Source organism: Anopheles merus, unplaced genomic scaffold, assembly GCF_017562075.2.
Source record: "Anopheles merus strain MAF unplaced genomic scaffold, AmerM5.1 LNR4000045, whole genome shotgun sequence".
In the NCBI taxonomy this organism is placed as follows: Eukaryota; Metazoa; Arthropoda; class Insecta; order Diptera; family Culicidae; genus Anopheles; species Anopheles merus.
Window position 1 is genome coordinate 93452 of NW_024427625.1, and position 22110 is coordinate 115561.

At 41.6% G+C, this 22110-nt stretch overlaps 1 protein-coding gene across 3 annotated transcripts in view; it reads left to right on the plus strand.

Moving 5' to 3' along the window:
- LOC121601233 (zinc transporter 2-like) overlaps nucleotides 1–22110 on the plus strand; it is a 35853-nt gene that overhangs the window by 4096 nt on the left and 9647 nt on the right. For all 3 annotated transcript variants that reach the window (XM_041930043.1, XM_041930042.1, XM_041930044.1), the window contains one exon: nucleotides 17295–17488. In XM_041930043.1, coding sequence (XP_041785977.1) covers nucleotides 17295–17488 — 194 coding nt within the window. The remainder of the gene's footprint in view (nucleotides 1–17294; nucleotides 17489–22110) is intronic.

Sequence of the window (22110 nt, forward strand, 5' to 3'; positions counted from 1 at the left end):
AATTTTTAAAGCGTCCAAAAATCAATCAATCCACCAGAACGAAGGTAGTACAAAACTGAGCACGAAAAGCCGCACGAGATCCAACACCGTTGCTCGACAACTCGTTGCCCGAAAACCCTTATCAAGCTTGATAATTGATTAATCAAACATTCTTGACGGTGCTGCCGTGGCCAATCACTTTAAAAGTCAGCAAGCATTCGGCAGTGTGCGAAACAGCGTTGTAAGCGCTGCTATCCAGCTACTACAAAGATACCTACGTTCCTCGCGTGCTTTGGAGCTGAACTTTTGGGGCCCTTTTTGGGGTTTCTTTCTAGTCAGTAGAGCTGTGGGGAACGGGAAACGTGTCCGTAGCTGTACGGTTTGATGCGGCCAATCGGTCAATCACAGCATTTTCAAAACCTTGCTATACACCTGGAGAAAACACACACACACACACACGCGCAGAATCCGACGAATCTGATGGTTGTGCAAGATCTTCGGTCCGTTCTTCAAACCGGTGTCGTCGTTGGTTTGCCGTAAAGAATGGGATTCAATTTTATTTCTGTCTGATTCTGTAGGAATTCTGGCTGTTCTTCTTGAAGAAGAAGAGCGTACTGCAGTATTGCTTTAAGTATTTCCCCCTCCCTCAAGTTGGACAGCGTGTGACCTCCATACCGAGCGAGCATTTGGTGCTACGAGTACGTCTTTTCGATTCGAAACGTTGATTAATGGCTAGTGAATTAGCTCGTAGAGATGGTATTGGGCTGAGTGTTACATACATCGTACGCCTATGACGAGGCGTATATATAACAGTCCCACTGGTGAAGGCTACGCCAGGTGTACGATTTGAGCCCACAGAGAGAGGTGGGTGGTTCTCTAGTAAAAAAGGAACACACCTGAAGGCCTTTACCTGTACAACGATTGTAAGTAGTAGCTGCAGCGGCGGCTACCATTTTCCAAGCGATAGTAAGGGAACATGAGGCAAACTGGCCATGTTAATGCTTTTGCTCTGTATTTCTTCAAGTAAATAACTTAACGCAGGCGTTTAGACAGTAATTGATGCAGTCAAACTTTATTTATGAAATGAAACTAACAGCAGTATCTAAAAAAATGGATTATCTGTATAAAAACTGAACAATTATAAAAATCCTTAAAATGTCACGCTTGAGATTTAGGAGTCGCATTTGCCTGTTCTCTTTTCATATATTTATTTATATTACCCATTAATCGGACAAGTATATCTTAAAAATGTAAGAAAATTTATCTTGGAATACTAAAGATTTATTATTTAGTATAATAACTATACACTATAACCATGTTCTTTTAACGCCAATTATTGCAAAGTTGTTTGTTGATTTTTAGTTGGCAACTAGGTTCGCTCTTTCACTCTATTGCTGCTCTGCTCACGATAGAGCGGTCTACAACCTTTCTTCAGGATGCTCGGTCCCTAGGTCCCTATCCAACTAGGTTACAGATACTATTTTAATGAATTCAACCCTCGTTGAAAACATACCTCTACCTATCAACCATTGTTGCCATTACAGTCTACAGCTTCATACACATACACATCTTCTGTCAAAAAGGCTTCTGAGTAGGTGGACCAATAGGCCCCAATTTTTAGACATATTGATTACAATAGCTAACACTATTGAAACGGTTTTTAATGACATAATAAATGTTATGTGTTTGGAGACACTGACCGATCTCGTGGTATAGTCATCAGCTAATATAACTAAAAGACATGCCCGTCATGGTTTCAAGGCCCGAATGAGCCGTGTTCTCATAGGCAGGACTGACTATCCTGCAATGGGTAATCAATAAGTCACTGTAAGCCAAGTCCACTAGTGATACAGGCAGGCCTTGACCGACAATGGTTGTAGCGCAAATGAAGAAAAAATTGTAACTTGTGAAGAAGAAAAAGTCTGGAAACACTTAATTTTTTCTCTATTTGGTAAATACACACTAAAGTTCGTTTGCTAGACCATCATAATAACATGGAGTATAAATTTGAATTCTTCGTTTATTCATTTATTGCAAAGAAAATAAGGTATCAAACGTTAATGTTGTATATCATATGTTGTATTTAATGCTTTCTGATGAGCTTGTTATTGAGTCGTTAGAGTTGACGGCTGTACCACCAGACCGGCCTTATTTAATATTTTATAGAAATACATATGAATATTTCGCTCCATCCGACCATTTCGGCACCACGCTCCTCTACGTTTCGGCTCCTTTAAAGGGAAAGAGATTTCGCTTCTTCTAACTACGAGGCTGCCATGAAAGAGGATCAACAAACCCGCCAACATCCACCCACGACCTTCACACCGAAGCAAAGGAGGACCGCCTGTAATGCAATGGCAAAGGCATTAATTACTGGCAAAACTGCAGCAAACTGATAGCTGAATCGGAGAAAATCCAAAACACTTCAGCACGCGCGGCCTGTGTCTCGATGCGCGTGCTGTAATTATGCTGTAGAATAAAACACAACCGTCAGAAGCAGCACCGGGTGCCGGGCCATACTGCGCCACTAATACCTGCAGCACTAATACCATCGAGGTAATGCACTTATCCATACATCCTTGAACACCTTCGCCCAGAAAGCAAGCTTTCCTCGTTGATATGTACCTTAAACATATAGAGTGTGAGAGAGAGAGAGAAAGAAAAAAACCTCACCAAACGAACAAAACTAAAGGAGACCAGTTCATCAAAACTGAGCTCTCCTCTCCTCTCGATGGTTAGGTGGATGGAGGGTTGTTGCGAAACAAAAGCTGAACTCGTAAATCTATCGGCACGGATGCAACGCCCACTGGGATGATTTTTTCTCTCTTCAACTGCATGCACACACACGGCATGCACACACAGGTGAAGGAAAGGGATTGGCAGGGTAACAGAACAACAACAGCAGCAAAAAATAGACCCAACTTTTCTTCATTTTATTTTCCTCATCAAGCAAACGGAGCTCCTGCTGGGGGTTAGGTACAGCGATATGCGAACGCTTGGCGCATAATCTAAACCTGACTGACCTTACAGTAGTCGTAGTGGTTGTTGTTGTTTTTGTTGTTGTTGTTCAAGTGCTGCAGAAGTACGTATGGTTGTTGATGTTGCTGCTTTTTGCTCCTTTTTGCTGTATATGTTGGCCACCACCCATCGTCGTCGTGGGGTCGGGTTTCGGTGCGATTTAATCCAACCACTTTGAGTACTTCCCAGGCAGTACTTCAAACACTGCTGCACATCAAGAAGTCATTAGAAAGTTTCGTTATTCGTCGATAGCGGGAAGAGAAGCTTTCTACTGAAGCTTCAACGGCCGCTAGCTGTTCCTCCGAATGGACTCTCGCAGCAGCTCGATGGCACTGCTTTCGCACGCAAAAGGGTCGTCGGCCCTCCCCACATTTCGGATACGACTGAAACTTTGCTGACCACATAAACACACACACACACACACACACACACACACACACACACACACACACACACACACACACACACACACACACACTCACACAGAGCATGCAAATAGACAATAGACGCAGAGCAAAGCAAATTCCCAAAGTCAGCCCACCACCGCCCAGAAGTCTTACCACATAAATCACGCTCGCCAAACACGCGGCCGCACAAACCCCGTCCGTCATCGATGCCCCCGTGACCTTGCCGCCCATATCCCCGGTGTCCCCCCCGGCTGTCTAATGGTGCTGCTGGCGCATTAAAACTTATTGAACACGGCGCACCGGTCAACGGCCATCGAACGGCTGCGTCAAACGCTTTGTGCGACAAAACCGCACCGCATCGCCGTACGGCACGGGTATTAATTAAAGTTTTGGAACTATGTGCTACTACTGTCTCAGGGCGTGGGTCTACCGCATCACGCGCTTGGGCCGGGGAGGGTCGCGAACAGGCCGGAAGGGTTGAATTGGCGGTGGCAGAATGGGCGAAAGCGTGCTCACGAAACCGATGAGAAGATGAATGGAGGATGAACGGAAGTGCAGTGGTCTGTAAGTGATACGAAGTGGGTTGGATTTTGGCGTTGGGCGGCAGAACGTTTAAGCACGCGTTCAGTAAATTATAATTACAATTCTCTCGCAAAGTTTGCCTATTGACGGAATATGTTGAGTTTGCTCTTTAAGGATTCAGCTTGACAGTTCGGTTCGTTTATACTTTGGCCAGTACTGTGAAGCGAATCGATTCCACCAGTTTTGATAATTAGCAGTAAACCAATTGGATTGGATAACATTTGCATTTATTGTAAATTCTAAGAAGTTTTCAAAGAAGACTATAATGCAAAAGGGTTTATTGAAGTTCATTGTGATAATTAGATTTTGTGCCTTATTTTATGAATTTCTGCGAATTGTTCATGTCTTTGGTTAATGATATCAAGAATTCACAGGTAATAGACACAAAACATAATTATCTTATCTTATTATCTTCGGTTGATGACATGCCGAATGTCCCGATATTCCAAAATAGATACAAAATCTAATTACCATGATATTCAGCTAAACCATCGAGAAAACTATTAATTTGCTAGAAATTTTGATACTATTCGAGGAATTCGAGTAATCCATTCACTAGACAGTACTTGGCAACGTATTATTTGTTTGAATAATAACAACACGCTAGTTTTACTACGCTAGTATCACCGTGCACTTTGACATTCAGTAGCTTAAACGTCCTCTTCTAGTCGAATATCACAGTTATGCCACAATAATATTATGAACGAATTGATATTGATGGATTTTAATTAATTTTTTTTTGAGTTGTGACGCCACCTGGGGAGCCGACTATTCTAAATGCAACCGTTACAAAACCATTGTTAGGCCGATGCTAGGAAGTTATTTGATTTTACTTTTCTTCTCTTTATAGTTAACAATGTGTAGAATCATGAAAAACACGTTTCAATATGTTTCATAAGTTTGATGGCGTAAAAATCCTAACGGCTTAAGTCTTCAAAAAACTTTGTTTAAGGACTTGAAGTGAAATCATTAGCGACATAAGACATAAGATGACATACGTGAAATCATTAGTGTACCTGGTATTGCTGAAATTATGTTTTTATTCAGTAAAGTGTCTAGTATTCAATATTGCTTCTTCTTGATTTCTTGATATAAACTACAGTAAAAATTCTTCAAACTCTAAGTATCTAAATTTTAGGTATTTAAGTATCCAAAATATGTGTTTCATTTGCACGGAAAGTAAATTTGAGCTTGAGTTGTGCCTTCAATCGAATTATTCTTCTCGAAGTTCACCTCACTCATGAACCCAACCGTGTTGAATATTTCAGTGTGTTCAGCAAAGCGTCAAAACATTGAGCAGATCAATTGATTACTAAAAAGTGACGGTAACAAATGGTCATATAGCATTAATGATGATAATAATCCTATGCTTGCATTAGAATTTCAAATAGCATACCTTCAGGCGTTGATCATCAATATACGAGAATACAAAAAGGTTGTTTGTGGGACTAGTTAGACAAGTCTGAATTGTTGCTGTTGAAAACTGTTACCAACAAAACCTTTCTTTCAATCTTACGTATAAAAAATATTTATAAAAAAAACAATAAACTTTAAATGTTTTAACCACTGCTACCACAAAATAAGTTTAATAAAACACAAAAACATTGACATAAATACACATACAATTTAAAACAGAACATAAGGTAGGTCTGCTGGATGGCTATTATTGAGCCATGTTAAGCTCAGTACGATACACCATTATGATGGAATTAATTTTAGATAGTCTTTCGCATTCTTGATGTTGCTATTTTTTTGTCAACCACATCGAGTTACAATAATGACAAACAATGTCTTTGTTCAGAGCCATTTTGCCACATGTTACACATGGGCGAAGCGATACACAACACGACAGACTTCATTGCTAAGGAAAGGCATAGCACGGCGGGGCAAAAAAACAGCAACCCGTGCCACGAAAACATACACGAAAAATGTGTACATTCAACTCCCTGAGGCGAAACACGTCCTTTCAATGGTTTACGACAGTTTCGTGTATCCATTAAGTGTGCCCCTGTTGCCGTGGCCACAAATGTGCGAGCGCACCGTGAAGAACCGTGGAGCATTTCGTGTTGCATGCCACAAAAGTTGCCCGTTGCTTCATGTACCACCTTCCCCCACTGCGATCCCACGTATGGGACAAATGCAGTTTCCGAAGCGAAGTGCATCAGTAGTTTGCTAGTGGCAACGGGTTCCGGTTCTCCCCAAGCGGGACAGAGTCGACCGAGAACTCATTTCAGCCGCCGTTCACTTTCGATGTATCGATATAGAGTGAACGTACGTTGAAAGTCCTCCTGCTGCTGCTGCTGCTGCTGCTGCTACAAGTCAAGTGACTCGTTCGGTCGGGTGCACTTTTTGAAGGCGCTGCGGTCGCCCCAACTGGATCCAGGCAAGCAACAAATTGTACTCACACTTGCTACGATGGAACTAATTCCGCAGTGTTCTCGTCGTTGACTCGAAGCGAAATCAACTTTGCTGCAACTGGGGCGCTCTGGGCAACACTTCCCTTCGCGACACCACCACTTTGTCACCAGGTTGGTAAGCAAGTCTCAAGTTTCCACCCGCGCGTATCGTAAGTCCCAAAGTAATGTAATGAGTAAATGAAAATGAAACTTTTCGTCCCGTTTTCTTGGGCGTTGGGTCGCCGCGCTACGCTGTCGGGCGGTTCACACTTGGGAACAAAAGGACGCCCGGAAGCACCCCGGACACCGCCGAGCACACCGGCCACCGCTAACGGGAAATGGCACCCAAAATGCAACGGATCTCAACTTCCGGTTTCGTTTATCTAACGTTTACCGCTGCGGACGGTTGGTTTTTCGGGGGAAGGGGACAGTTTTTTCTCTCTCACTCTCTCTCTCTCGGTTCGAAGCAACTGTCAGCTATTGGTGGTGGGTCAGCCGGGAATCCTTTTTAGCCGAGCGACGTCAAGGATCTGATATCATGGACACGCCGCCAGCCGGGAGCAGATTGCCGAAGTGAAAGCCGAACCGTGCAAAGTTTTCAAAGTTATTTTTAATTTAGGACAAACGCAGCACGAAACATGACAGGGCACACTCTACCTAGTACCAGTCGCAGCGTTTGACGCGAAGAGAGCGAGAGTCATGCCGGGAGGTTTCCCTGTTTTTTTTTGCTGACCCGGGCGTGCAAAGTTGTTTTGCGGAAAACTCTCTGCGGGATTTGAGGATGGATTAAAAGTTCGCGAACTCGGTCGAGACAGGCTAACGGTTGGTACTTCGCTCACGAGGAGTATAGTTTTTGTTGTTGTTGACAAGATCCGAGCGAAACACACAAAAACGCCCGCGCCCGGTATGTGGTCCCGTGGTCAACGGGTTATCGCGTGAGTTTTAGCGTGTCCAGGGGAAGAAGATCTGCAGGCTCTGCTGGAATGGTTTGAGCATGGCCCGCAGTTCGATCTCTAGAGGGCAAAGGTGGCTGACTGGCTGGTTGGTGCTGGTGTGAACAGGAAGTTGTCAACTAACGGTGGTAAGGCGGCACTGGGACATGGAGAGTGTTTGCTCTAGTAAAGTTTTTTTTTTGGAATTCCATTGACACGGTGCTCATAGTGCTGCTGCATGCACGTTGACGTGAGACGGAGCTTCCATAATACTAATGAAGTACACACGAACTCTGTAGTACGAGTTCGTGTGGTGAGACTGTTTGATCATTGTTCTGGGTATTCCTTTTTGATAGAAATAACTGATGCTTGGTTGATGCTTTATCGAATGGATTACTGGATAAGTAATTCCAATGATCATATGTTACATTATCCACAAATTATGCTACAGTGTGGGAAAACAGGAATTCGGTCACATTAATTGAAACCTCAATCTGCCATTTCCGGGAATATTTGATCAAACAGCTGCACTAGTGCATAGTGAGCTTCTTCTTGGATACGGTATTTAAACATTATTTCACTTCAGTGAATCAGCAACTGATGCACATTTGGCCTTTGTTGTGATATTTGTAAAAATACTGTAATTAGACAAATATGGCAATGTAAACGAATTAGTTGTAGTCAGCTATGTTCGAGCAATCGAAAACTCAGAACTCAGAAAACGAAAGACATCTTCCGTCGAATTAATGAAAGTAGCTACGATCTTTGTTGCTACGCCTGGTAACAATCCGTTTATTTTCGGTAGCTTTGTAGACTTTCTTGCAACTGGCTCTCGCGTATAGGGTTTTCGCTGCACAGTTCAAAAAATAGTCTTTCTTCTTTCGCTTGACTTTTGCTACTGTCCCTTTTGCGATGGCGGCATTTTACTCGATCAGCTGATCTCCTTGACCTTGTTTGCCCTAAAGTTGACCGTAGATGAACTTTCTCCTAATTGGCCCTAATGTTGGAGATCTAGCTGTCTCGTATTTTCGTCCTTCTCTGTATGTTATAGCGCCATCTGAGGGGTTTATTGTGACTTATTCGAGCTATTATCAAGATAGCTCGATATATGTCAACATTCGCCTGACAGATCTCGCACGAGGTCGATATCGTGCCAACAATCTTCAAATTCTAAACAAACATTTTTGCCATATGTCTGTAAGCCTAACGTTTGCTTGGAATTTAAATACATTCAAATCGTATAAATACCGTGACCGCACGGCAATGACGAGTGAAATCTATAGTGCAATGAAATAATTAAAAAGGTAAAATAAGTGATTGGCAATACTGTGCACTTAAGCAAACTCTTCAAAGTGTATACCCTTTGCTGATGGGTTATAGGAGATACGACTTTCACCTTTGGATATTACCCAAACAAATGTTTTGATGCGTAACGTTGACAAGATTTACGAAACTAATTGTTGACTTATAGAACTTATTGAACGAAAAAGCTTTTCATTAATGTTGTACATTCACTTCACTGTGGACTCGAGTGGACTGCATGGCTGTAACGATTAAGGTGAACACAACAACATTGAAGCATGCAATCAGTTTAATTTGATTGGCTTTTAACTATTTGACAAATTGACTGGCATTGAACAAACGCTGTAGAATCCCAAAACAGCTTATCCCGCCCATTCGCCGCGTTATCTGGTGCATCCCAGGGCAGTAATCTGGGTCCACTACTCTTCACACTCTTTGTAAATGACCTGGCATATGTACTGCCCGTCGGATAAATTCCTTATTTTTGCAGGTGATGTAAAACTATTTATGACAGTGCTCAACGACGCTAATCACCAAGAACTTCAGCAGTACTTAAGTAACTTTTACCACTGGTGTACCCTGGGCGATGCCTTCCACTATAATTATTGCATCAGCGGAATCTGTATCAAACGTGCAAACTATGTTAAAGAGCTTGGTGTTGTGTTGGACACAAAGCTAACATTTGACCGTCACGCTGAAGAAGTCATCAGTCGCGGCACCCAACCAATCTCGGATTTGTTCTCCGTATGGCAAAAGACTTTAAGGACCCCATGTGTCTTAAGGCTATCTACTGCAGTATCGTAAGACCAGTGCTTGAGTACACCAGCTTGGTCTGGAAGCCATTGACCTAGCGCCTATCGACTGGAATCCATCCAACGCAAACTCTCCCGTTATGCAGTTTCCTTACTACCAGCACCCACCTTATGAGGATCGTCTCATGCTCTTTGGCCATCACCAACTGGAGGAAAGGCGCCAAATTGCTGAGCAACTATCCGCAGCAGGTTTACTAACTGGTAATATTGACAGCCCTATACTGCTACAGCAACTCGGCCAATATGCCCCAACGGTTCCACTACGTCCATGTCCACTGCTCGCGATCCCCCGTCGTCGCACTATATGTGGATCAGGTGATCCTTTAACAGCCATGAGCAGATCATTCAATGAGGTTTACATACTGTTCGACTTTAACATCTCGGTACTATCTTTCAAAGGCAGACTGCTCTGCAGGCGAATTACATACATAATTGCAAACCAATCTAATCCTCTTTCTGCCCTAATCTAATCTCTTTTCCCATCTTTAATTCATCTCGAAGCATAATTTAACCTAAGTATATGAACATAAAGATAAATAGGCGTAAATGACCTAAATATATTTACGAACAAAACCATAAGCTTCATATTATGAACAGTTGTAAACTACCTCTGCATATCGCTCGCATGTAAAATATCTAACTATGAGGAATAATTGTTTCCTGTTGTATGATATGTTTTAAATATTTTCTTTTAATTGCTGGACAATCATTGCATTCTACCTCTTGTGCAATAATATTACCAGTGATGTGTTTTGCGCTGATACAAACTATCATTTTCCAGTAATCTCGCTTTTGTTGATTAACGTTATACGCATTCACCATGCACAACCATGTACACTCTACCCCAACCGTTACAGCATTTTATGGTCTATGTTTCGCAATGTAAACTATTTGTTTGCTATCGAAACAAATCGAACTATGCTTACAATACCCGCAACACACGCTTTCATTCATCTCACGTTTCCACGCATCCTTTCTCGCCGGTAAAAAGTACCGCCGGACTCGGTCGCTAAAACTATCCCTACCGTCCCTAACCTACTACCATCGGCTTCGGACGCTCAACGGAGTACGGTGTGGATAATCTGACTCGGCTCACGCTTTCCACGCGTGTTACAACAAATTGATTACATTTTCATAAATTTGCTTAGCAAAGCAGTGGGTATCTTGGAGATCCCTTTCCCCCCTATCCCTCGATTGCTTCTGCGAAACTGACTCCACTCGAACAGTCGGTCAATGGTGGGATTTCGATGGATCATTTCATCGTAAACCGTGCCGGGATGAATATCTGAAGGAACAGTTTTGTTTCCATTCGTTTTTTTTTTTACTTTTGTGGGGGTGTGTGTTCCAGTCCGTCGCCATTGTCAACACCGACCCAGGATCGTACGAACCCCGGGAGAGCCATCGTTACCGTTCCCCATCATACTAAAAGGTTTATAGTTTTCCAAGAGGTTCTCAAATCGTCGTTTGCCCCTTTTTCTGCGCCGGAGCTGACAATCTTTTTCGTCCAGCAGGAGAACGCCGGAGCATCCATTTAGGTACTTTGGTGGATGGGAGGGCTGTTGGGTCACGTGTGGCCGCCTTTGATGCGTCGGCGTGCGAAACGCTAAAGAAAAGGGACATCGTATGGGGTTTGCTAGTTTACGAGATTACGTACACATTAGCATAAAACGTGAGCATCTGCAAATGTTTCTATTCATCTGTAAGTGTGCGCTATCTACGGTGGTGTACAAGCTGGTCGACGATTTCCCAGTGCCATTAGGTGTTGTTTTGGGGGAAAAATATGTTACAAGAAGTTATTTTAATTAATTCCGCTAAAGAAAGGCTTGCACAGCTCAGCTCCATACAGCTGTTAAATTGAAATAACCTCATTTTAAAATTCACGCTTCTCACGCTTTTTAAAGAACCAATTTGCTTATTGCAAGAAGTTGAGTGTGTATGCCACCATCCAAACCATTTCGAACCTCGAAGTCCTTTGAAAGTAAGTCGCCCAAGAGCGCACCAACTTCACGCTTATGACCCATTGGAGGGTATAAAATTCGGATAATCCTAAACAAATGCTAATAAGACTCGGGGTCAAAAACTGGACTCCGGGCCGAGAGTGCCCAAAAAACCAACACCCAGCCAACCCACCTGGGCACAGCCTCTCGGCTAAACCGAATCCGTATGTGCTGGCTGACTGGCAGCTCGTTTCCTTTTTCAGACCATCACGGGCGGCTGAAAGCGGTCGGGAGTGCCGGGCCAACCCTTTTTGCCGAAGGCGAAATCATTTGAAAGCCATTTCCGAACGGCCCCCCAGAGGGCTCGTTGATGTTTTACATTCACACTGATTATGGAGGGTTTCGGTATTTTAGCTCTGCCAGCTATATTTGCCCCGGGCTATCCGTGCTCGCACGGCGCGGAGGCACGTTGGTCTGATCTTGCTAACCCCCCTGCACCGTTCGTTGGGTATCCTTCGGAGGGCTGTAATTTGTTAGCGCACTCGACACTTGAATGGTGCTAGCCCTCCCCCTGTTGGCCCGGGCACTGCGTTCGGGCATCATTACACTGATGGGATTGACTCATAACCTCATTACGGGAGCATTAGATTTCATCTGGCGGCAGTGGATAGCGTCTTTCCAATGCTAGAAAGTGGATGCTACATAAAAGCTTCACTCCCTCCTTCGGTTGAGTAGAGGCTATTCAGATACTCAGGGACTGGGTGTATGTGTGTGTTTGCTGTTTTCAGAGGTAATAGTCATACGAGTGTAGAAAAAGGGATGGGAAAGGATAAACAACTAGAATATAGGTGGGTTTGAAAAATTAGAAATCTTGTGTAGGTCCAGCAATTTTATGAAACAGTTTTTTTACTTCTATTGAAATTTCCTGTAAACTATTGAAATATTGATCTGTAAAACCATGGTTTTTATATAATCTTATGAAGAATTTGTAATGAATATTGGTGACATTTAGTATTTGCTAAATTCAAATTAAACGTTGAGTTTTGAACTTTAATTCAATCTTCGTTTTCGTTCTTTAAAAAAACAAATCAATGAGCAAAAATAAATAAATCAAGTGTTTAGTTCCCAATTTTTCTACATAAAATACATAAAATAGATGTCAATTAACATTTTGTTTTGGAAAAAAAACAGGGATTTTCTAGTCAGTTTCCAATGTGACCAGCGTTATAAGTTGTTTTGTGCCAGTTTCTACGGTAAACGGCATTACAGGGGTTTACATGTCAAAAGTTGAATTGTTCATCAAACCGCAGCTATTTACACATGTTGAATTTGAATTTTTACACGCTCAACTATGTTTTTTTCATGTGCTAGTATTTTTAGTTTTTTAGAACCAATGAACTCCAATTTACTGTTGGTGCAGTGAAACAACAACGTTTGCCACTTACGGGGTTTTCTGAGACAGTTTGCAGAGCAAACAGCATTACTCACCGGCCGCAATATATTTTTCAACTTCGGTCACCCATTGTGTTTGCATTCCCATACAATTTTAATTCTTCCTCCTGAATTTCAATACATCAAACAAAGAATCATCTAAAGTTCTTAAGATAGTTAAATTGTTGACATTTTATTTCAATTTTAAGAAACAGACTATTAAGGGTTGTTCTTTCTGAATTTTTCAGTTCTTCCATATGATTTAAAACACGCCATCATATGAATTTAGTTGCATAAAGCTGAAGCAAATATAATATTTGACAGATGTTCCAAAACTTATGTCAATAAGGTGGAAATATGTCAATAAGGTTGAATAAAACTGTTACAATTAGAAAGTTACGAGTTAAATTACGTGAAAACCCCTGTTTTAGTATATTTTATACTGTATGCAACATTATTTATCCTTTTCTCTCTCGTTTTGTTTAATATTATTCAAAATTATATTTAAGCCAAAAAATACAAGTAAATATCGAGTATGGAATTATTCAATTGTTAAAATGAAAGAAAATAAATGAAACAATGTAGCTTCTGTAAGAAGTGTTGAAAAAATAAATAAAAATTAATTTAATATTTTAATACGCTCACCGTAAATAATGCCAATTCCAGTTCAGGGAAGCCCATTTATCAACATCAACATTGCACTCTTACATCAAGCCTGTGAATGTGTTTTCAAACCATGATCGATCAACAGTGATTGACTGATGTTCGCTAATGTGTTTAAATTACCTACCGTGGTGCGTATGCGCTGAAGCACAAACACAAAAAATGCGAATTAACAACATGGAATATCGAACCTACAAAAAAATAGGCGACGCAAATTAAATTTAAATAGTTGACAGCTCGACAGCTTCTCAGCGTCGTCGTACTCGTGCTGATGCAAAAGTGTCATTTGTGGCCAAATGCTCAAGCTCAGATAAGTCGAATACGGGGAAGTGCGCTAAAAAAAAGCATTGCCGAGTTGTGTTGTGCACTACAGTCGCCCGTTTGTTGTGATTGCGTGTTGCAAGTTCATCAAAATTCAAACGATTGTTGAATTTGGTAATTGGATTTATTTGATTTCTTCGCCATTTTCCGATGCACCAACGAATGTGCTCATTAATGTTTTAAAATGATTTATGAGACACATACCGTCATTGCGAAAGCCTATCTCCCTCTCTCTCTCTTTCTTTCTCTCTGTTTATCTCCCTTCGTGATCCTTGTCGTGGTTCATTGGTCATGCAGAGTGTGGGCGCAGTGAAAATGCAGTGCAGCGAACGGGCAAGCGAACGAACGAACGAACGAACGAACGAAATTAAAACTGGAAATGTCCGTTGTCATCAGCATCGGTGGATGGAATAATCAGAAGTAGAAAATAAAAATATCTATCTGCGCGCGCGTGTGTGTGTCTGTGTGGTGCCACAGTGGTGCACGGCAATGCACATTGGGGCATTGCACGGAATACCATTAGCAGTGGCACCATTTTTACATTCATTCATTTATTACCACAGCTGTGGCCGTTTGTGCAGATCCGCTGCCAAAGTCATTTCATTAAAAAGAAACGTCTCGATCGTGGATTCTGTGGCAGGGGAGGAGGAGGAGGAGGAGGAGAAGGAGGAGGAGGGATACAATTCCTCTCCAGTGCAGTGGATTTTTTCGGCTGCCCGGGGTCGGTCCCAGTTGTCAGGCCGGCCACCAAACGCTGGCGAAAACTTATGGCCACTGCAGTAAATTACTGTCTATCCGACCACCCGGAATGGGTTCGAGGATCGTTTGTCGAATGTATGCCGAACTGCATTCATTACATTTCCGAGCCAAACCTGGGGATGAGGAAGGGACCCGGGTCCGTGTGCAGCAGGATGAGGTGTGTGCTTCATTCGCCCGTTCAAGTGGAAGCCAAACGCAAGCATGCATGCATACTAACGGGAACAACATAATTTCCCAACCCAGCAGCACTCAAATCCATTGGTGCGAGCTGTAAAAAAGGAAAAAAAAAAGATAGGGGACTCTAACCATGGGCTGGGGAATCGAATAGAACCTCCATTCCGGGGGCGTTCCAGGAGGAGGAGAGAGAAGATGAAGTCAGGATCGAAAGAACCCAGGTTGCCAGGTTTCGTTTGTAGGTTTGGTGTATCTAGCAACAACAGCAACACATACACACACACACACTCACAAAAAATGCTGTGGCCAAATTTACGATCAAGCCTGTAGCGGGCCGTTTTGCGAATGAAATAGTTTCCATTTTTCCCAGAAAACTCTCCGGTTTTCTAATCCATTTTTTGGCAACCGTCGTGGTAAAGTTCTTTTGTAAGGTTTTCAGGACAGAAAATTCCTACCGTTGCGTTGGCAGTGGAGGTTGAAATTATTGAAGCTTTTATGAAAGTTGCTTTTAGGAGTAAAAAAAAACAGGGTTGGTAAATAAAAATAAGGGGAAACAAACACGTTTAATATTTACTTCTGATGCAGCAACGAGATTACGGAACGTGCAGGAAAACGGTGATGAAACAGTGTAATGTATATTGGTAACCATTTTATGCAGTCTCAATAATGGGGAAAAGGGGGCCAAATGGTCCCAGAATAGAAAAGAGAAAAATCTGTAAACTATTATTGATTAAACAAGAATTACACTAACTCTGGTGACATTGACAGATATTTTAGAATAAAATTCTTCTTCATTAAATAAGTTTACTTTCTACTGCTTCAATAGTTCCAAACAGACTATTTAAAAGAATGTTTATTGGTATGAATAATGTCTGCTTGTCATGAGTTTTTAATTATTTATTATTTCTCTAGTCAAATACTTAGTTTATGAAACTTAGAATTACCTAAAAGTTTCCTGTGTTTTGACTGTAGATGTCGCCGCCTGTATAATGTATATTTGCTTGATCGAGTAACGCTATTATATTTAAGGGTCTTCTGTAGACTTCATTTCCTTCATCAGACATTTGATTACATTAGATACAAAATAGGAAACATTTGACAGCCAAACATGGACACATTTGACAACGAAAAAATATATTTGCGGCGAAAATATAGCGGCGTTGCTCGATAAAGAAGACACTTGAAGTATCTCAGCAAGACATTTCCAGCGAACAAGTCATTGGGAATGATCAAGTAACACGGAAAATGTCTGTTCCATTTGAACTGAAATAAAAAAGCCGTTCGCCGATAACTGTCAGCAAATGATCAAATGACACATTTAAACAGGTACTAAGAAATGCTGACATAGGATGTTTGATAATTAGACAGATTATCACTCTTTTGTTTCATTGCGATAAGGGGTTCCCAAGAGAATCACTGAGCGTCAGGTACAAAGCTGAGCGGCGAGCAAAGCAAGAATTCATATAAAGCGACGCTTAAAGTGTTAACCGCATCTGCAGTACAGGCTAGATTACGGTTGCTCTTTCTGATCACCGTATGTTCTGGACGATGGATCATGATTTCGTTGACCAGTAGTTCTTTAAGTTTTAAGCTTTAAGTTAGATTATGTCAACGAATAACTTAGCAATTTATGACAAAAAAGTTTCAAAGCTAGTTTAAAACGCTAAGAACTTATTTTTACTTCTAATATCTAAGACCTAACTTTCTAAATGTTTCAATTTTAACATAAAACGGAAGTAATAGAAGCTCTACATGCTTTAAACTTATTGAACTTAAACCTGCTATGGGTTACGCATTGATTCAGTTCAATTTCCAAATTTTTAACGACTATGTCATAATGAAATACCGTCACGATGCATTTCCAGTTCGTCGATTTGATTTTCAACACGTCGCATTCTTCTTGGGCTGCGTGGTATGTATTCAAAATACCATTTTCCATCTGGCATAGCCATATTGATTGAAAAACATCTGAAAAGATGAAAAAGGGCATCTTGCCCTCCATCCACCTAAGAAAGATGCAGATTCATATCTATTTGGCTCGCGCTGCTGTAGCATATTTGCACTCTGATTGCACCGTTTTCGTTCCTTTGTTGCAGTGCAGAGCTTACTGTTTTTGTGTAAAGCTCAACCTTTCCAATCCTGGGTCCATTCCCGCCGATGCTCCCCGCTCCAGAATAGTTGTTCCCTTTTGCCATTTACGCACGCACGTAGTATTCGCCGTTTCGTTTCACCTTTTCCTTTCTTTCTTTCATTTCGTGTCCCTCGAAGTGTAAAGCGAGCGTCTTAAACAACGGCGTAACTAAGGCCAACCAGCTTCATTTTCAATTTATAACCATGGCCATGTTTGACTTCCCGTCTTGGCCAGTTTGCGCCGCGCTCGTTATTGCAACGGCAGAGGGAAGGGGGGGGGGTGTCGTTTTCCTGCACCCGGACGCAGGAAGGAAGTGAATCTTTTTGTTTGATTTTAATTCGCTAGATGCTACGCCGCAGCATCAGCAGCGGTGCTAAGCCTCGGCGCCATTGTTGTGCCACCGTCATAACTAACTTCTGGTGTGCGTTTCTTCTTCTTTTTCTTTCGCAGCGAATACCGGAAAAACTATGGGACGTCTGCCAGCTCGCAGCAACCGTTCGCGCCCGCGGCCTCGCAACCGGCCGGCCCGTCGGAGCAGCAGCCACTACTACCCCAGCAGCGGTCCATCATCTACTGCGTGCACGGCCAGCTGGCCAACTCATGCTGCGAGCTGCCGAAGGAGCTCAGCATCCGCAAGATTGACTGTAAGCGTTGACCGTTAGCTTTACCTTTTTTGGGGCAGCTTTTGATGCGTGTATGTGTGTGTATGTGTGTGTTTTGTTTTTTAAACTTTCTGTCTCCATATTTATGTTAGTCGCGATTGTTTCGTTCGTGATAGTAAATGGTAAGAGAGTAGAGAATGTTAGAACCAAAAAAGGCAAAATATTTAAAGATAACTTTAGTACTCGCGCTTCTGTGTGAATGTTTCTTTATTTCCGTTTTCTTTTCATCTCTTAGAAATTTCTAGAACAGCTCAACGCACCGCTTTGTGTAAAGCTACAAAGCAGAAGAAGTGGTTGTTTTTGCTAGCTGTCGCTGTTACTTTTTTTTCAAATACACCACAAAAGAACGAGAGTCCAAAAAAAAAAAACCTTCCGAACGATGAAGCATTCTCGCAAAAGGTACATGACACACACCCTGCCAAGCGGTGACCTTTCACATCTACCGTTGTGGATGGAATGTTGGCAGCAATGCGTCTAAATGTATTTCATTCTTAAACGCTCGGTAATTGAATTTTCATCGCCCTGTGCCATAATGGCCGGCTTTGTCGGTGTATTTGTCTTCGAAGAAATCGTTCCTGGGGTGGTCCGGGCTTTGGGCTTCCATTGTTTTGTTGACTTCTTTCATTCTTTCTTTCGCTTTGCATTGTTTTGCTGCTCTTCGCAGTGGAAATGCTTGCCCCAAAGTGTGAATGAAAGACGTACTGTACCTTCCGCTAAGCTATTGAGTGGACAGTTATTGTTTGAGCGAATAACATGGCCGATGAAGATGTCGCTGGGTTGATGGACATGGAGCGATGGAGCAAACAGGTGCGGCATGCCCTTGCCGTTGCGTTTGACATTGCTTTATTATTATTTTCCATCGCTTTCTGTACGGCCACAGGCCTAGCGGAACACACTAGCCACACACACACACATTCACTGTACAAGATAGCATCCTTATGAGGTTAGGATTTCGATTAATGGGAAAAATAGATTTTACTTCAGCTGAAGCACAGCTCCACAGAGTCTTTATGCTGCAGCCAGCCTGCCGGACGCCGGTTGCAAATATTTACCAACGCATTGTTTGTCAGTCTCAGGCCACTTCTTGGGGCTGTATTTGTCTCGATTTAGTCAAGCGTCCACTTGACGGACAGTGCTTATGCTCTGGCTTCTCACAATATGCACGGTTCGGCTGGCATTCGATCCATCCACCGGGCCACAGCCCGGGCTGGGGCCGGTTTTACGATGCATGAGTGGTTTATTAGTACCCGGAGGCTGGGCTAAGCTATGGTTAATCTTTCACGCTGACTTGCCCAATGATGCCTCATTTGTAGGCTGTGCTTTGGCCACTCACTTGATGGCTTCCGAGCCGATGGTTGAGCCGTTTGGTTTGGGTAAGCATATAATCCATACATAATCTTTTCAACGGTTAGACACTAGAGTGTGTGAGTGGCTCTGGCAAAGGATTGCAAGCAGCGTCTCAACAAGCAATAGTTACAAAAGACTTAATGCCGAGCTATGATAGGAGTTGTGTAAATTGAAGTTTTGTTGCGGTTGTAAAGAGGATGGCTGGAGGGTTCGGTTTTAGCACAGATTGGATACAAATACAGCTCTGATCGACAGAAGGACGAGGAAGATTCCTCTGAATCCACACCACAACTTGCCACAAATGGATCGATTTTAAGCACATTTAAAGGAGCCAGTCTTATTGAGCCAAGTGTGCCGCAGCAGCAGCAGCGTCAGCAGCGGCAAACGGTAGAACAAAATGCGGAGCGCAAAACACTTTCCGCAACTAAACTTTGCCGACTCGACAACAATGGTGTTAATTTGCTTCTGGTTATCTTCACGGATTTGAATCTGTTTTTTTTTTCGTTGTGTGTGTTGCGCCATTTCGCATTCAAAACTGCAACAGAGCAAAAGTTCCACACAGTGCCACGGTGTGATAGACAGTATGCAATTTTGTAGACGAACCGGTATTTTTTTTTTTGGTGTGTACGTCCTTTCTTTCCCTATCGAAAAACCAAACGAGCTATTCGAAAATCGTTGCTTACCGCTCGTCAAATCCTTTTCCGGCTAACCAAGACTGACGGGTTGCGATAGACGACAAAGACGGTGACGACGACGACGACGACGACGAGGACGACAACGACAACGGTGCGATTGCTTCAAGCTCACTGATGGCAAATGCCCTGGGGTACAAAAACGGTTATTTGCCTTGAGAAGAGATTTCGTATTTGGGGAAGCAAACGAAAAAAAAAAGAAAATACAAAATGAAATGGGCAAGTGAAATTCACAGGAGCGAGAGAGAGAGGAAAAAAAATTGAGCGATAGGAAATAAAAAGGAATCAGTTTGGAAAATCGCAACCGTAAGACGATCGGAAAAGTATTTTCCATCACAGAGCGTGACGTGAAGCAAAAGTTGAGGGCAAAGCAGAGTGGAGAAAATCACGGCAGCAACACGGCCACGTAGCGCGCAGTACGGTGGCGCAAGTATTGGAAGCATATTGGCGTAAGGGCAACTATAGGGAGCAATAGCAAGTGGCAGTAGAAAGAGAGAGAGAGCCAGATCGATCGAGACTTTGTGATTGAAGTTTTGGATTGCGGTTAAATGTGCGCTTTTGTGTGTGAAAGAATGTGCGCGTTTTTTGTTTTGTTTCCGTTTGGAAGCTATTTTTTCTTCTTTTTATGCGTGAAGTGTGGAAGCGTCCAGCCATCACTAGCATTGCAATGGTGCCTGGGGAGGGAGAGGAATTAAAATTTTCACCATTTGCTTGGGTAGTTTGGGGGATGCGTGTGTGTGTGTGTGTGTAATTGTGTTTAATTTTAATTGCCGAAGTGATTGAGCAATAGAAACAAAAAGAGGATTTTCTCATGGTTATTTTAATCATTATTACGAACTCAATTGTCTGTTGATGTTTTGTGACTCTCATGGTCTTATTTTTTTATGTTCATTTTGTTGTCTTTTATAAACTCGGGTATTTTTGTTGGTAAAAAAATGTTTTTGTCTTCCCATACTTCATATGGATTTTTAAAAATATTTTGAAATTATTAAATCCATATTAGCATTCCTCGTATAAAGTTGAGCCAGTTTATAGAAGAAACAACTAGGGCTCTTTTGAGCACGGACATCAGTTCAACAACTTTTGGAAGTAATGATCCTTTGAATAAAATGGTTAATGTGTAATGTGCTTTAGGAAATAATGTCGATTTCAGTCCAAGTTTAAATACGATAAAAACATTTTTAGGCAGTCTTGTTTGATGGTAGCACATGCGATGTTTTTTAATTTTTTTTTCTTATATTAATGTCGTGATCTTAAGTCATGTATCATTCTTTTCGCAAAGTAGTCTTGGTATATAAAGGTTAAATGTGATATACTGCTATTTTTATTTTAGGCTTAGAAAGCTGGATGACTTTATTGAATAAATAATAATAATAATAATAGTTAACGAAGTTGCACACAAAAAGTTGATGCTCGCGTTTTTAATAATGCTTGCCATTTGTTTGAAAAAAAAAGTCAGAAAACGAACAACCAAAACAAAATTTAGTAGTGCAGTAGTAGAAACGCGTCAATCAATAGTTTCTCCCGTTTATGACGGATTCTCTCAGTATAAACGGACACCAAACACAAACATAGTTTCTCAAGATACTGGATTTAGCGAAGGAAAAATTCAAAACTTTAGATAAAAATTGGAAAAAGAACACATGAACCGTGTTTGTAAAAAAATTTATACGAATAAGACATGATTTAGAGAGGACGAGGTAAAAAAATTAAAAGAGGACGAGTTTGTCAAGGTATAATGTAATAATAAAAAATCACAACAAATTTACGTTTTCTTTTCATAAATCAACTTGAAATTCGTAGAATGATGTTCCACTGTATGTCGCAACGTTCCAAAAGCTTCAAAACAACGAAGGTGTGTGCAAGATATACTAGTTGAAATGTTGGTTATATACAGTAGAACGTCGATTATACGGGGGCAAGTTATCCGATAGGTGGCTTGATTTGACAGTGCTAAACATTTGCAGCAATTGTAAAATTGTTAGAAAAAAGGGTATGCAAATATCTTGTGCCGATGTTGTCGAACATAACTTTTGCACAAAAATTATTATTGAAGTGATAGAAAATGAAATCTATTAATCGTGAATTGTTTGGTATTAAGTTTGGAGAGTAAATTACGAATATTCGCAGAGTGATTAGAAATTGGTGAATAATGGTAGAAGCATTATATTTACTACACAGTCTTATAGTATAATAGTAGAAATTAGTATTATAATGTAGTGTTAAGTATCTTTGTTTTGAATTGCAAACAATAAGTGTACAACAAAGGTAAGTGTTCTTTCTTCTTGTTTGGCATAACGGCCGAAGTGGATGTTGGGGCCTTCTTTTCTTACATATATTTACAATTTTCCGTGTCATTCTTCTGTCATACTCTCGTTCCTACATTAGTCTAGTGCCTGTATGTTGCAGATAATAATCAACCTAGATTATCCGAGACAGGTACGAATGCGTTGCGACTGAAGAAAGAAACAACTTCTGTACATTAGAGCAGCTTAGGCGTTTAGCAATACTTCCCCACTACTAGCGACTTTGAAGCTTTACATAACACAACGCAGTACCGCTGCT